Source organism: Centrocercus urophasianus, unplaced genomic scaffold (assembly GCF_019232065.1).
Source record: "Centrocercus urophasianus isolate 14NV4802_14NV808 unplaced genomic scaffold, USGS_Curo_1.0 seq_14, whole genome shotgun sequence".
Taxonomy (NCBI): Eukaryota; Metazoa; Chordata; class Aves; order Galliformes; family Phasianidae; genus Centrocercus; species Centrocercus urophasianus.
The window spans coordinates 7,455,306-7,471,881 of record NW_024884586.1 but is presented as its reverse complement, the minus strand read 5'-3'; the positions used below and the strand labels follow the sequence as shown (position 1 = coordinate 7,471,881).

Genomic DNA, 16,576 nt, shown 5'->3' with positions numbered 1-16,576 from the left:
ACCCTGCAGGCCAGCCCGGCGCAGGTGGCTTTGTGATGGCAGCTGCAGAAGGGCAGCAGAGAAAGCTCAGAGAAATCCTGCAGATGAGCCACTAAGGCTTGTGAAGAGTTGGGTAAAATAAAAGCTTATGCAGGCATTACCTGCAGGGGAAGGGAAATCCTCACTAAGTGCTTTAAGCCTGCCCACAACATGCTGAGTTAAGGAACAACGACTGACTCATGCAGCTTTTTGCAGCCTGCAACCTTGCAGAGCATTCCTCCTCCAGGAGCAGCAATGCAACCTTTTGCAGGCAGGTTGCTGCCCACCCTAGGATATGCTACTGCCCCGTGGCTTGGTGGGCTGGGGAGGTCCTAAATTCCACAGTGCTACTGTGTGTGTTGGAACCAACTGGAAAGCCAACACAACAGGCAGTCCTGGCTTTGATCCTGGATGTAGGCCCTGTAAACAAGCAGGGTAGCACGAAATTTCTGATTGTGCCATTAATTCTCAAATTACAAGGTCCTGGGCATTGGCTAAACATTCAGAGCCCCAGAGTGAAAACTCAAATCTTCTGCACAGCGAAAAATGATCATCAGGGAACCACACGGTCATAGAAGAACAATGTCCTTAATAGTCAATGGGAAATAAGGCAAAAAATGAAGGGGAAATACAAGGGGCCAACAGGTTTATTTGGTGCAACCAAGCCTGCAGGGGACATCAAAGATCAAACCAGGTGGCTAAGAGACACAACAGCATCAGCATGGATAACTACCAGTGTCAACCAGAGGGATGAGACAAAAGGCTTCCTGAATCCCAAATTCCCTTCATGGCTTTCCTCTGAGGCATCTCATGGTGCTGGGGACAGGTACCAGCCTGGATGGGGCACAGCCCACCTGTGTCTCATGTTCTCCCATGTCATTGGCTCCTCCACTTGCAAACAACAGGTTTACATCAGCCCAGGATGAGCCTGTTGTTTGTTTATCTTGCAGAAGTTGTGTACTGCTCTCTTCTGAACGTCAGCAAAGGAGAGAGGATGAGTAGCAAGAAGGAAATTGGAGAGGATGTGGAGGAGGCAGTAGGGTGGTGCTGGAAGCATAGCCCCAACAGGGGAGGGCACATGCTGACATGAAGAGGGGTTTAAAGACTGGGTTGGATGAGGCCCCAGGTAACCTGATCCAGTGAGTGGCAACCCTGTTCCCAGAGGGAGGGGGGGTGGAACTGAAATTGTGCTTTGAGATCCCTCTCACCCTAATCCCAGTTCTATGATAAGAGTAATAAAAACAATAAAAAATTATGCATTATTTGTATACTCCTATTTTATGTGGGTTTTTAAAAGTCATGTGCATGTGAGAGAGAGCACCCTCTACTTCGAGGACTAAACAGGAAGGTATCTCCTACCCCAGAACAATTTTGTACCCATGCTGGAGATGCATATGCTACAGCACAATGGAGTACTGTAAGACATACTGTCAGAACTGAGACTTCCACCTCAAATCCTGCTCCAGCCTCCTGGAAGGCCATCAGCAGGACTCAACCCTCCTTCTCTCAACAGAGAAAGACCACAGACACCTCAGTGCTCACTCTTGTTCTACCCTGGAAAGTCTTCAATCGATTGCCAAGCCTCACAAGCACTGAGGTGGGCAGCAGCTTGGAAAGGTGGATCCCGTCGTCCCACTTTCCCTGGGTTTCTCTCTCCTGTCTTCTGGCTTTCAGTCTCTACTCCTTTTCCCCTCCCAGTGGAGCCTAAAAATAAATAGATCAAAGAAAGAGCGGAAAAAGGAGTCACCAGTCCCAAACAACGTGCTTAGTCATTCGTGGTTATTAAAATAGTTTCTGAACGCAACAAATTGCTGCGCCAGCCAGAGCAGCGCGCTGCCTCCATAAACACGGGTCTGACTCCCCTCCCTGTGGGCTGGGGCAACCCCAGAGGTAGCAGAGGAAGGATCAGACCAGGCACCCTGCTGCAGAGGAGAGGTGGAAGGAAAATATTTATCCTTTTTGAATTAGTGGAGACACTTTAATAAGCAGTAAGCCATCAAATTGTCACGCAGATGGAGTTCTGCAGAGGTGGTGCAGTAAACGAGAACTGATGCAAACCAGAGCATTTGCAGGTAATATAACCCAGGGCTGAGTCCAGGCTGCTCACAGGTTGGGTGCCTTCTGCTCCCCATGGCAAAGCATGGGAGGACAGCCTGGCAGAGGACAGCCTGGCTCTTGGCTTCCCCATTTCTTGGCCAAGATCAAGGCTGAGACTGTTCCTGCTGAGGCACTGTGTCTAACATGGCGTGATTAACGGCCCAGGCACAATCCCCACTGCAAAAACAACACCCTCATATTTTATCAATGACATCTCCCCTTGGGCTGAACAGTTGGTTTTCATGACCCAGCCAATCCTTTTGGGTTATAGCCATCCCTTTAACATAGGAAAGGGGTTGATCGGGGTATTAGAGCATCTCAGGGGAATAGAGGCTCTGGACATGCCAGTAGGGGAATCATTTAAGCTCTTCCCATGCTTAGATCTGCATTCAGAAAGTGGGATGGGACTTGGTTGCATCCGCCTTACTTATGTAGATGTTTTTTTCCAAAGCAGGGATTAGCTCTTATCTTGCACCTGGCACATGGGGCCTTCATTCTGCATCATCTTCAGTTTCCATACAGCAGTGAAAGGACTGAAAGCCACTCAGCCAGGTAAGAGAAAGGGATTTCTGCTACATTCCAAAAAAAGAAAACACCCCATGGTCTTCATCACCAGACTCTTGGAATGCAAACCCCATGTCTTAATAGGTTTTACATTGGAATTAGTCTTGTCTTAGTCACTATAGGACCACATTTTGTTCAAAGCCCAGCAAAAGCTTGTTCTAGCTGGCCCAGCAGCAAGCAGGTAGAACTGTCACGTCACTCTGCAGATGCTGTTTCTTCTAATGCACAGAAACTGAGAAACCTAACAGCCTGCCAGTGTATTTCCTTAACCAAGAGAACCTGCTCAGACATGTACAAGTCCACACAAGTGAGCTACCAGCGATACTGAGCCCTCAGGTCTGGGAGACATCAGGCCTCCAACACCTGAAACTGCTTAAGGAAAGACCAGACTGTCAGTTAAGGGGGGGAAATACTGTATTTTCTTTTCAATTTTCTAGGATGAGACAGTAATTCTGACAGCAAACTAGATTAAAAAAAAAAAAAAAAAAAAAGTCACACAGAGTTTGGTTTAAAAAGAGATAAAAGAAACAAGGGGAGGAGAACCATTTCAGTGAAGACTATGATTTGTATTGCAAATGCAGTCACACCCAACTGCTCCTCCAGCCTATCCCACGATATGTTTGTTAGGGCACAGCTCTGGGCCGTGCACTGGGTGACCACAGAGGCTATAAGGCATTGCATATCCACCAGAACTGCTGCCTGATGGCCAGTTCTGTACAGCTAAAATCTGACACAGAACATTCAAAACCCACTGCCCTCCTGCACATTCCCCATATCAGCTCTGAAAGAAAACAAAAAACAAACGGGTACTCAAGATGCCATCTCACTGTGCTGGGTGAATCCTGCAGCTTGCAGATGGTCTAGCAGGACTTCAAGGTGTTCCAGGTACATAATCAAGAAGTGGGCTCTCTGGAAATGTGCTGTTGATTTTGGAGCAGTTTTTTTTTTCCAGTAACACTCTGTTCTTAATCAGAAGCATAAGTCCATAGGAACCCAGATTCAGGGTTGCAGGCCTGTGAGCAGGCAAAAGCAAGTTCTGGGAGCAGCAGATACGTCACATCCAGAGTTACATGGGACAATATACACATTAGAAATGTCTCTGCTGCCCACAAAAGACATCTCCATAGCATGAGTTATGTTTACAAAGCCAACTGGACCATTGCAGCAGGTGGAGACAAGCAACATCTGCAGGCTAGGTGCTCACTGTCCGCAGCTGCCCTCTCACAGTTCACCTGTAGACTTCTTCCTCACTCGTGTCCCAAAGCTCATGGTAGATTTACTGTTGGGATGATGTAGCTCATACGTATACATGCCTCACCTTGACTAATCACATATCCACACACCTGCTGGTGGTTGTCTTGCCACCCTCAGCTCTGTCCCTTACCTCTTTAACCATGAAACAAACACATCCAAATGCCCAGATCTTGGATCTCCAGGACAAAGATGTGGAACCACAGACAGTTTCAGCTACCACCTCTCCAAAAGAGGAAAATGCTTTGTTTGGTGCTTTGCAGCACAGGAGGTAAATGGACAGAGATCTCACTGATGTTAGTAACATGGGAACAACATGCCAGGTAGGGAGGATGTTAAACCCTGTGCTTTAGGATTTGGTAGGGGAAAAAGGAGTGCAAATGCAAGCCCACAGCCTCTGTGGAACCCACCTGCCTGGAAGACTTGCTGCCTCTGCCAACTGTCTCTTGAGTTAAGGGACATTCAAAACACTATGTGTAATGTTTCCTAAAGGTCTCATGATTTAAGCTTGTAGATCACTTAATTGCTTTGGGAAACATTACCTTCAACTCACTGGCACTGGAAGAAGCTAGCAAGGAAAACCTCAACAAACCCAAGAAAACTTGAGCCTAGTGGCTTTGCTCAGCCTTCAGCACAAAGCTGGGCCTTCATGGACGTGAAATCAAGTGACTTGTATTAAAACCTATTGTGACACCCCTCCCCCCCCCCTTTGTATTCTTACTTCCTGAGAAGTCCCACTGACTGGAACCCTCCTGTAAGTCCCTGCCCTACTAGGTCTGAGAAGGCTCAGGCCAGGCGTGCTGACATCACACCCCCTGCTCACACTAGTGCCTTCACAACACAAGACACACAAACAGAGCTCCTCAATACCAAAACTCAAATCCTGTGCATGCTACACAATCCCCTACTGCTTCAGCCCAGGACATGCTCTCTGAGGATCACACCAGCACCAACTCATGGAGAAATGGTCTAGCAATTGCTTCCTCACCCATCAGAGTGATGGACTTGATTCCCCACTTCAGTGACAAACCAGAACTACCACCTGACTTCTCCATCCTTCTCCCCCAGTGAAGAAGCACCAGCACAGCTCCTCTGCAGGAGCAGAGCCAGCCAGCTGCCTCCCCAGGGTCTCTGGGGCTGGTTCAGCTTTGAAAGTAGATCTTAAAAACAAATACTCAAAGATCTAGCAGTAAGCAAGGGGCTACTCCAGCTGGTGTTACCAACTAGAACTATCCCAGAACCACTTACTCAGAAGGGGAAAAGTAGCTAGCAGGACAGCAGCAATGACTATTTTCCTTGTAATGTTAAGACTACTTGAATTCTTTTTTGGTATTTTTTTTTCCCCACTGAGTGGGTTTCTAATCCTGATAATCTTTCTCTACAGCTTCTCTACAGCTCCTGTGTGTGTATGCAAGTGTTTGTGTGTAGCAGAGACAGTGAGGGGGGAGGGGGTCAGGCGCTTAGACACATTTGGCAAAACCAACAGAGTCATTATCACGGTCAAAGACAGTGTAGTAGGGACCAATGAAGACATCTCCCAGGATCCAGAGTGGGCCCCCAGGTGGTGGGACATCCAGGCCGGAAAACCCACTCAGGCAGATGGTCTCTCCTTGTGCAGAAACCTAGAGAAGAGCAAGAACTTCAGTCAGAGGTCCCCACATCTCCTCAACCTTACAGACTTGCAAATAGTACCTGCCAACCCCAGCTGAACTTCAGCCTCTCTCACATCCTGGGATCCGCAGCTTGCAAGAGCTGCTAATAGTAAAAGCCACTGCTGAAACTCCTGAAAATCTGCACAACGTGACCTTTGTAAGCTGTCAGACAACAGTTGCCTCCAGTCTTGCATGGAAGGTTTCTTTAAAAGGAGGCCAGCATAATACTATCACAAGTCAATAGAATAGGCAAAAACATCTGTAGAAAGCACTCAACTGCCTATCCTTTCCTTCTCTCCCCTCCATGAACAGGGAGCATCATGCAGGAGGGCTTGCTCCTGCAGGACATGGAATTTTCCTGGACCCATCAGCCACTGCCACCACCACAATCTTTCAGGCTTCCCTTCACCATCAAGTGCCAGGTCCAGGCTTGCTTTTATTGTTCTGGGATTTTTGCACTTCATTGCTTGGATCCAAGCAAGAAACAAAAAAAAAATAAAAATCAGGTATTGTGAGAGAAACTGGGCTGTCAGAGGCTCCCCTGGACGTACCTTGAAGACATATTGCTCCCCAGTGAGCTTGTAGGGCTTCCCACCTAGCATGAGTGTGACAACAGGCAGAGACGAGATCTTATCGCAGGGGATCACGTACTGAAAGAGAAGCAGCCAAGCCATCAGATGGCAGCTCTCAAGCCCTCAGGAAAGAACAGCCACCCACCTGGAATAGTCATGTCTTCCCCATCCTCCCAAAACATTGCTCACCTCAGGGAGCCAAAGCAGCCTGAGCTGGGCTAAGTGTGCTGCTAAAACCCAGAGCACTGAGCAGTGGGGCCAGAGGGTGTTAAGGATTGTTTAGGTCTGCAAGGATGGAGCCAGAGGATGGCAGGTTCAGGTCCAACTCTGCTGAGCCCCTACAATCCCCATCCCTCCAGGATTTCAGGGAGGAAGACGACCTTGGGAGATTAAGTATGACGGTTAAACACTTGGCAGGGATGGGCTGTCATTTGCATTAAATGTATTTGTAATTAAAGTGCCTCCGGACTCTCATTAATGTGAATCCTTGGCCTCAGCTGCAACTCACATCCCTCTCCTCCACCTCCCTGAGATGAGTGGCAGAAGTGACCAAAGCACCAAGTCCTTCTACTGCTCCCATCTCCATTCCAAGGACAGAAGGGTGCTTTCTGTGCTGAGGGCTTTTCCTGGAGCACAGATTGGGATCAGAAAACAGGAGACCAGCATCTCTTAAAGGATTTGGGTGCAATTACATTCAAAGTGGCTTCACCTGGCCTTTGATGAGTGGTTTTGCACCAATGGCTGTTTGCAGCTCCTTCACTTCCTTGGTGGGTCCAGTGATGAGAGAAGTGCCTGTGTCCACAATGGCTTCACAGCCCCCTTTGCAAAGAGTCAGCCCATTGGCAACATCCACCCTGGGGAGAGATGTCCAGAGAGTAGACAATCCTTAGAGATGCCCCAGCAACAGCTACAAAGAACTGAACTGAAACGGGGATGACTGAGCCTGGGCATTATACAGACATGCAGGGAGGACTGCAAGAGATAGCCACGAAACACCTGAGAGAAGGATGCATGCTCAAATCCTGATGTAGCAGGGTTGTTTCTCTGCCACACATAGACCCCGATTCCACACAGTCCCTGCATGTCTGAAATTAAATAGGTGCCTTGGTGCATGACTGCATCTCTGCAGATACCCTAGATTGCTACGTGTACTGGTAGGGGTTTGATTTTTACGGTAGTGTGGGCACAAAGTGTTAGCCAAGTGCTAAGACAGCTTTAGGGGCTGTAAGCAAGAGAAAGATTCACACACATTAAGAAGGCAGGGGAGGAGTTGTTTGGCTTCCTCACCCACATCAAGTTTCACAGTGGTGCATACAGATAAAACCTTCTAGCCTTGATCTCTGCAGGCTTTGCCAATGCAGCATGGCTTAGGGAAGGTGAGAACTAAAACCCTGCACCAGGGAGGGCAGCAGCCCTCAGTAAAGAAGCACACACTGATCACAGCCTGCTCCTTAGCTCCTATCACGTGGGGGAGCTCAGAATAGACAGCAGGGCTGGCCGGCAGCTCCCCTTCCCCCTGCCTCCAACAATGCGCACTGATTGCCGCACCGTGCCCTTCAGGCAAGGGCTGCCTTCCTGGGGCTGCATCCTGCTCATCCACAGCTGCCAACCAACAACTCAGAGTTTAACACACAGGAGGCTCTCAGCACTGTCTCAGGAGTGACAGATGCAGGGCTGTCTGCACAGGGGTGCAGTGGGACTTACGAGTCCATGTGGACCTGCCAGTAGGCTTTGCGCGTGACATTCACCCAGCTGAAGTCGCCACTGTAGTATTTAGGGTCAGTCCCCCCCAGCAGCAGCTCACCACCTGGCTGAGCTGTGGGATCTCTGCAAAGAAAGACAAATCACCATCATCAGGGGGTAAGGTGAAGAAAACCCCTCCATGCATCCCCAAAACAAACTGGGGAGTTTGGAGGTGAAGCACAGCATTAGTAACATCAGAGGTAAACAACTTATACTGCCCTATCATATATCAGTACAAAGATAGATTAGGGAAAGGGAAAACTGGAATATTTTCCAAATCATCCTGCAGAGTATCTGTGCCCAAATCCACTGCAACCAATGGCCTCAGAGCTGGATCCTCAAGGTTACTGTCAGATAAAGGATTGCTGCTGAGCAGATGGGAAGAAATACGGCGATAGGGGAGGAACAGCGCTGGAACTGCCAGTAGCAGCCCTCTCTGCTCTCCCCTCTCCAGACATATTCCTTTTTGAGCTGAAGTGGGTGCTTGGGGTACCTTAGGGTTGGCAACAACTGGCCAAGACAGTAGATGGCTTTCCCAGAGGAAAGGAAGGATAAGCCCCATCATCAGTGCTTGTCTACAGGGTGACACAGGCACATGGTTTGTGGATATCAGCTGCAGACTGGGGCTGTGTTTACCCCACTAACAAGGGCTGCCCTAGTTGCATGTGATCTTATGACTGCAATCCTTTTATTTTATTTATTTATTTTATTTTTTTTACCTCTTTCCTCCAGAAAGACCCTCTCTCTTCTTCAGAAGTCAGGTAGCAGATCTACTCAGCATTTTTAAGATTAGAAATGCAGCCATTTTACTATTTCACGTCTCCTTACTCCACACTAAAGAAAAGCAAAGTGTTCAGCCCTCCTTGCTCCAGCAAGACAACCCTGTTGAGACCTCCTCAGAAATGCTAGTGCTTATCCTGACAGTGAGATATGGTGCCACCAAACCCAGCAGTACCTGTTAAGGTAGAAGGAGAAGATGTTTTTCTCAATCAGCTTCTGCTGCATGACGTTATCAAAGAAAGGTGTGACCTTGTCCACGGAGATTCTTGGGAATGCCATGCCCAAGATGCCATCAAACTTGGCAGCAATGAAGGTGATGCCTGGCTGCTTCACAGCCTCCCCAAAGATCTGGTTCTTGATTTTCAAGTTACCAAGCTGTAGGCAGAGGGGACAGAAGGAAAGAGTTTATGAAAAGAGATGACCCACAGAACTAGGGTGAAAATGGGTCCTCACTAAACACAGGCTGTCCCTCAGCACACCACCATGCTTTTGTCCTTGTATTTGTACATAACTGAAAACAGATGATGTGGTGCCACCCTCCTTGGTGGGACAGCCCATTCTGGCTATCCAGTAGCACCTCAAGTACCTGTGAAACTGTGTCCCCATGTGCAGGAGCTTCCCTTCACTCACTGCCCACCTCACTCAGCCCTCTTAGACTATTGCTGGGTTCTAGCATTGGTCATACCATTCTGTAACTCCTCCTTGTTGTGCAGGGCTTGTCCCCTCACTCTATAGTCCTTCCCTTATTGCCTACTTTATCCACACAGTTTGAGCAGATCTTACACTAAACAATTCTTCACTCCAAACATCCAAAACATACCCACGTCCCTTCTCCTGGCTGCTGCATCCATACCCAGTTGGGACCACCAATTCTTCCTACCTCTGCCAAAGAACCCTGCAATCACCCCAGTACAAGAAATATTCCCAGGATCTTGCTTCACATCCAGAAGAGAGACCAGCTCACATAGACCTCTTGTGGCAGGAGAAGAGCCAGTAAGGAAAGTGGTGTTGGCACAGAAACAGTAATCAGAGTAAGGCAAATACAAAGGTCATTAGAAGGACCAGTATTCTGCACTGGAAAGCTGAAACTCCTTTCCACATTGGACACGACACAAGGGTCGATTCCCAGGAAGAAATGCAGAAGCTGCCCAGCTTCTGGCTCAACACAGGCAGTTTCGGTGTCTGTATGAGAGCTCTAGCAAGCAGCCCTAGCAAGCAGTAAACAAGGCTGGACTGCACAGCTCTGCCTCGCCCACCTGATGGCGGACAGTGATGGCAGATAATGATCCCTGTAAATGACAAACATCCCCTCAGGGTTAGACAGACTGGGCAGGCGGTGCTGGCTTTAATGGTATCTACAGATCGGAAAGGGCAAGTCAGCATTGCAAAAGCTAAAAGCCACATGGCAGGATGTGGGCCAGAACAGCTCACAGCAACACATCCGTTTGCAAGCCCTATAGCTTTCAAAAGCTGTTTCAAACAGCAATTGCTCTACCTCTTGAAGAGAAAATGCACAGCAGGGCCACCCTCCACGAAGGGCAGCTATCCAAAACTGGTCCTGCAGCAGCTCAAAAACCAATAAGGCTTCCACTGAAGGAAAACAAAGATAAGACTGAGTTGGTCTGAATTCCTCTAGCAGCTCAAGAGGCTAATGACAACGTGGTGGTGGGATCTCAGAAGGCTCATGGAGACCCTGCCCATCTGTGCTTGATTCTCAGCAGGACTGAGACCCAAGTGCATCTTCAGCTACATGGCAAACAGGGAGCATGGCAACATGAAGCACTGCTCCTACACAGCAAGACTGAAACTCAACACCTTCAGAGAGCAGAGGGACTCTGGGCCACTCACCAACCAGTGCCCTTCAGTAGTATGTCATTGCTCACATGCTTCTGGGGCTGCTTCCACTCATTTGGATGGCTGGAGCTGAGACAGCAATTCTGGAAGTTGTTTCAGAGAGTCTGTACTCCAAAATCACAGACTGCAAGCTTGCCTATGGGAAGTGCCCAGTGGGATTATCATGGTGTTCATGGTGTTCAACCTGAAGGTCTCTGATCTCCCCTTGTTCTGTTGCACTGGAAGCACAATGCTGCCTAGGAGCCATGCAAGAGGTTCCTCTTGCTCCCACCCACACAGAAACCAAGTACTACCAGCTGTGCTGGTTGCCAACAGCTATCCTCATTCCCCTCAAACAAGCTCAGGCACCAAATTTCTTCCTCTGTGCTGCTGGGAAGCAGAGAGCTAATTAGCAAGCAGGCATTAGGGTGATAATTACAGAAAAAAAGTTGCAATTTTCCTTCTGACTCACTTCAGCCCTGCATTAAGCCGGAAAGTGCCTAAACCAGCCCACACTTTCACAGGACAATAAAGTTCACTGTTTGCCTCGCTCCATGCCTGCAGGAGCTCCTTCCAGATCTCCCCATCCCTGCACTGCTGCCATACAATCCAGCTCTGCAACCAGAAGGGCCCAGCAGGCTGCTCTGCCTGCTCAGTAAACCAAGCATGCAAAGGCTTGGGTAGGTGGCTGTTTTCTCAGAGTTTTTCTAAGCCCACTGAAGAACACAGTGAACGTGTCATGAAACTGAAGTGGTCCCACAGCCAGGTGGCAGAGGAAAAAAAAAAACAAGTATGAAGAATGAATGGCAGCTCCCCCCACTCCCATCCACTTTCCAAGTTACCTACTCTAAGGATGAGCTATAGAATGTTTACTACTTGCTTGCACAAAACTCCAGGCTCCTCTTTAGCTTGGATACTTTTCTTCTAATTCTGATGAAATTAGTAGCCTAACACTTTCCAGCTCAAACTAACACAGAAAGCTGAGAAGCTCTGGATTTGTGATTATTCACAATGTTTAGTTTCCCTCCCCTAAGCAAACACATGCTCTTACTCCAGCAAGGACAGCCAGTAACTTGAAAGCATGTGTGCCACAGACTCCCAGCAGCTGGTACACTCAAGTGCATTTGTCCCAAGGAGGACCTGAAGTTCCAGAGTACACACCCTTTATAAGGTAAAGTGTTCAGCCTTTACTTGCTGGAAGGAAATTGAGACAAGAAGCAACGAGCAGCTCAGTGACCTCCAGCCAGCCCATCAATGGCTGATGGGAAACCCTTCAGACATTTGAAGGAGTAGGCACCACTCCACATAGGACAGGATGAGGCTGGCTCCGCAGTGGCAACAGAGCCTATTTGTGTTCTGTGTGCCATCAGCTGCCTACAGGAACACTTCCTGCCATCAGAATGTCAGCCAAGAGCAAGTTGGACATCAGCAGCAGCATGCAGGTTGGTGCTGGTGCATATAGTTAGGATATGAGTTTGCCAGGGTCAAAAAAAAGAAAAAAAAAAAAAAAAGAGGATGGCCAGAGCACATCTGCAGTATGGCTCCTGCTTCAGCTCTGCTTTCATTGACCCCCTGCTTAATCTCTTCCTTTGCCCTGCCCATCTCAGGTGTAGTTACCTTCTCACTTCAAAACACTTAGGAAGACGGTACCAAAGCATGCTTGATACAAGAGGAACACTCCAGAAGTGAGACCCATTGAAATCAAGCTGTTTCAAGTACTTTTCCCAAAAGGTGGCAGGGGGAAACTTGGCCACTACTTACTGTGACTGTGTCCTGGCTCAGGAATCCAGAGAGGCTCCCAGTCCCATAGTGGATGGCAAACTCAGTGCCGTTCTCCACATAGGTGCTGGATTTGGATGCATCATACTTGTGGTGCAGCACTGCAAGCAGGGAAGGGAAAAGACAGACATGAGCATGAATATTCCTCTGCACCTCAAACAGGCTTCAGTCACAAGAAAAACACACCTCAGTAAGGCACCAGGAACATCTGCTATTTGCCTCCCCGGTGTTAACCACAAAATAACTCAATACCCAGCTACACAGCATGCCTGGGGCACACAGACACTTGGTGCTGCAAGGGCCAGCTTGAATGTAATGAGAAGGTCTGGGAATCAGGCAGGGAGATCCAATTTGACACTTCAATAGGATTTGGCCACAGTGCATTAAGAGCCTGGACTACACACGGCTGGCATGTCACAGCACATTAGACAACAGGGAGACAGATGTCCCTATGGCTGCCTGTCATGCCATGGAGAGCTGGGTGGCTTTGAACATACTCTGCTCTGGACACAAACACTTGGACATAATGATCTAATCAAGGCAGGTTGGAAATCTGTATGTCCATTTTTGCTTACGCAGATATAAAAAACAGTACTGTTTCCCCACAACCTATGCTGTTTGCACTATAGGGCTGTACAAGACAGGGCACAAGTTCAGATCCCCTCCTCTGCCCTTGACAGCCATTGGAGGTCAACTCTCACACTTGCTTTTGTTGGCCCCATGGAGTTCCCCTTGCCACTTAAGCGGCACAGATGGTGGTTTCTTTATGGCATTTCACCATAGCTGGGTTTGAAACCTGCATTCGTGGAGGTTTATTTCATAGTAACATCACAGAGAAGAGGAAAAAAAGAAAAGAATGTAATTCCTTAGATGTTCTCATCACAGAGAAGAGTGACTACCTGGTTCACGTTAATTATAAAACCCATAAACATGCAGTCACATGCTCCATGCAGCAATAAAACAGAAACTAGGACAGTTTATATCAGATCTGGCAAGAAGCTGCCCTTCTCCCCTTCCCTCCCCCCCTACCATTGCACAATGAAACAAGTCTATAATTTGGGGAGAAACCCAGCAACCTGGGGAAGCATTCATTGGTTCCCAGCCAATGAAGGAGCAAGGCTGCTCAGGAAGGCTGGGTTCGTGCGTGGGCAACAAGGAGCAGCTTTAGGAGAGAGGGTGTGAACCAGAGGGGCAGGGAAGGCTTGGCACCAGCCCAGACCTCTCCTCCCTCCCTCCAGGAGAATCAGCAGTCTATCAGCTGCTTTGCTATAGCCAAGTCGTCCTTTCAGCAGGAGAACACGATGATGATGCAAGCTAGGGGCTTCCAGTTCATGGCAGGGGCAGGTTCATTATGTTAGCTCTTGCATTGGCACTGCACAGGGAAGGACAAGCTGTGACACTTACAACAAGCGATGTCCAGCAGGTGACAGTGCACTGATGGCACCCAGAGGTTGGAGGAGCCTGTGTCAAAGACCACAGTGAACTTCTGTGGGGGGGTTCCAATGCCAATCTCACCATAATACTGTGCCTGCAGAAGAGAAAGGAGCCCTGTGAGCAGAGGTGCCCAGTGATAATGGAGTTCATCCCACAAAGCCACCCTGAGTTGGAGAGATAACTACTGCAGTAGCATGGGATGGGCACAAGGAACCCTTGTCTGGTACCCACACCCATGGGTGGAGGGCGGGGGGTAGGGGGGGAGGTGAAAAGGTGTCCTGGTAATATAAACACTCCCAAGCAAATGCAACAGCACGTAATAGCAAAGAAAATAATGATGACATCTTCCTCAAGGCTTTTTTTGGGGAAAAAAAAGGGACTGGCTTCTTATGCAGACACTGCTTTTGTCCCACTCATGAGAGTGATGGGCTCTACAAGTGTTCAAACATAACTACAGCAGGTAGGAAAAGTATAAATGGGGAGGAGAAGCAGGATGGGCACTTGCAGTGAGGACTGAAAGCATGCATGGGAAGGTGTGCAGGCAGAAGCACAGCTCACAAAAAGAAGCAGCTCTGAAGAAGGGAGGGCAAGCACCTGCATTGACAAAAAGCCAGAACAGCACGAGTTGGCTGGGAAGCTGCTGTGCTGGCAGGTCTGGAGAGGAACTGCAAGTCACATGGAGCTATACCCACTGCTGCCATGGGGGTTTCAGTATTGCCGGTGAGCCCCGGGGTGCAGGAGCAGAACCAGTACTTGAGTTGGATGTGATCAGTCTGGGGGGGAAGCCTCAGAACAGGATTAAAGGATTATCAGAGGTGCCTGCTCCAAGCGCACCTCCTGAACACTTGGTTTCTCACTGAGTAATTAATAACTCATTTCCACTAACTGCAGTGGGGAGCCAGCACTCACTTCACTACTTCTGGGGTCAGCCCACCTAAAAATAACTGACTATAAGCTTCCACTCTGTCACCAAGGTCAAATCCCCTCTGAATGACAGAACATTTAAACTCACCCATGCACAGGTTATTATGAACAAGAGCCATATCAGCTACCCTGCAAGGCTGTAGCATGGTGGCTCCATAAATCCCACACACAGACCAATGAAAGTGACATGTGGGGAACCTCATGATGTGGCTGTTTCCTGCTGCTCTTCCAGCAAGAAGAACTCTTCTCAGGTTCTACTGGGTTCAGAGTGCACCAGCAGACACTTACCCAATATCACAGATTTGGTTGGTCCTTATGACTGCTTCAAGACGCCCCACTTGAGGCGGGCACTTCCCTTTTCTTCCTGAAACCAAGACTGCACTCCAGCTGCGGCTATGTATGTTCTGGAGTAATACCTGAACCCTTGCCAAGGTTCTTTAGCTTGGCAGTGTTTTTCAGCACACTGAAGTACAGGGCAAATATCTGAGTCCTGGCAGCACAGCACTCCAGCCCCATGCCACACTGGGGCTGGTTTCAACAGCACTGCTTGAACAGTCACAACCCTTCCTTATGGGATGGGGCTCAATAAGGGTCAATAAGGGAGTAGTACCAGTACCTTCCCTGTCCACAGGTGAGGGCTGTGTGTGTGGGATAGACGCATTTGTGATAAGATCTCATCTGCACTATCTGGATCTTCTTTCAATGCTAGTTCTACTGTCTGGGTGTGGAAACATCTCTGCATTCACTAGAGGATTGCTCCAAAGCCACTCAGAAGAAGAACGCAGGGACAGGTTTGGCACTTGTGCATGACAGAGCGCAGCACAGCAATGCTAGGAGCACCACCAAGCCTGCAGATCCATATATACAGCTACCATACACAGCAATTAGTGGAAAAGAAGGAAGGAAATAGGTCACAGAGCAGCAAATCCAGCAGCTCAGTGGCACCATGCTTATTATTTTTAACTTCTTAATGATGTTAAGCAACTGAAAGGTTCGGCAATGGTCCTCTGAGCTGCAGCAGGTGGCACAGCTCTGCCAGGAGCACCGGGGCCAGCCAGGACAGCAGGGCTGGGTACTCACATCCATGTAGTTCTTGAGGATTTCCGGAGTGGGCTCAGCCAGGTCAGCAAAACCCAGCTTGAACTTGAGGAACTGGGTGATGGCATTCATGTCAGGGATCTCGCTGCCCACCTCAGTCAGCATGCGGCGCGTGGAGGTGAATTTGGTGAGGGGGATCCTGTGGGGCATGGGAAAACACCTGGTTACAGGGGCTCTAAGAGCTGAGTACCCACCACACTTCCTACTCCCTAAAGAAGGTAGCCTGGCCCCAGCAAGACACAGGTAGTGCCAACAACTCCCGACCCCAAAGCACCACATGGCACACACACCCCAAAAAGATGGGGAGAGCCCAAGCGGCGGCAGCCCTCAGCAAAGGCCGCGCAGAGCCCCAGCACAACCCAACCCCGCAGCACCATGAATCAGCAGCGCCAGCCCTCCCCACAGCCGCCCCCCAACCCCTCACCTGATGAGGGCCGCGCAGGGCCCCACCAGCGCGAGCAGCAGCAGGACAAGCAGGCCGCGGGGCGCCATGGCGGCGGAACGCTTACAACGCGCTGCTCCCCCCAAAACAGAAGCGCAGAAACCGCCCCGCCCGCGCCCCGCTTTTGTAGCGGCAGCCCCAGGCCCGGCGCGGAGCGTCAGCTGACGGGGCGGCCCCGCGTCACGTGCGGCGGGAGAGGCGGGGCGGCACGGCGCAGCACGGCTCGGGGGGCCGGCGGCAGGAGCAGCAGCGGGCCGCCGCCTGACCCTGCGGCCGTGACTCAGCCTCGAGGAGGAGGGGGGAGCAGTCACGAGCTGGTGCTGCTGGTTTCTTTTTTTTTTTATTTTAATTTTTTAATTATTGTTATTAGATACGCTTATCCCCCCCCC

The 16,576-nt window shown here is 49.5% G+C and overlaps 1 protein-coding gene across 1 annotated transcript; it reads right to left on the bottom strand.

Annotated features, from left to right (window-relative positions):
- Nucleotides 1-3,075: 3,075 nt before the first annotated feature.
- Nucleotides 3,076-16,282, bottom strand: CTSD (cathepsin D). Its single transcript, XM_042814122.1, has 9 exons — nucleotides 16,170-16,282; nucleotides 15,728-15,884; nucleotides 13,694-13,817; nucleotides 12,272-12,390; nucleotides 8,853-9,052; nucleotides 7,859-7,981; nucleotides 6,864-7,008; nucleotides 6,134-6,232; nucleotides 3,076-5,552 (listed from the first exon to the last, which is right to left on the bottom strand). The coding sequence occupies exons 1-9, from the start codon at nucleotides 16,235-16,237 to the stop codon at nucleotides 5,391-5,393; spliced, it is 1,197 nt and encodes a 398-aa protein (XP_042670056.1). The 5' UTR covers nucleotides 16,238-16,282; the 3' UTR covers nucleotides 3,076-5,390.
- Between the last annotated feature and the right edge of the window lie 294 nt (nucleotides 16,283-16,576).

Excerpts from the sequence above, each read along its gene's own strand:
- CTSD (XM_042814122.1), bottom strand. The coding sequence starts at position 16,237 with ATGGCGCCCCGCGGCCTGCTTGTCCTGCTGCTGCTCGCGCTGGTGGGG. Across the intron at positions 13,818-15,727 it reads TCCTCAAGAACTACATGGAT|GCACAGTATTATGGTGAGAT; the intron begins GTGAGTACCCAG and ends TCTCTTCTGCAG. Across the intron at positions 7,009-7,858 it reads TGGCAGGTCCACATGGACTC|GGTGGATGTTGCCAATGGGC; the intron begins GTAAGTCCCACT and ends ATCTCTCCCCAG.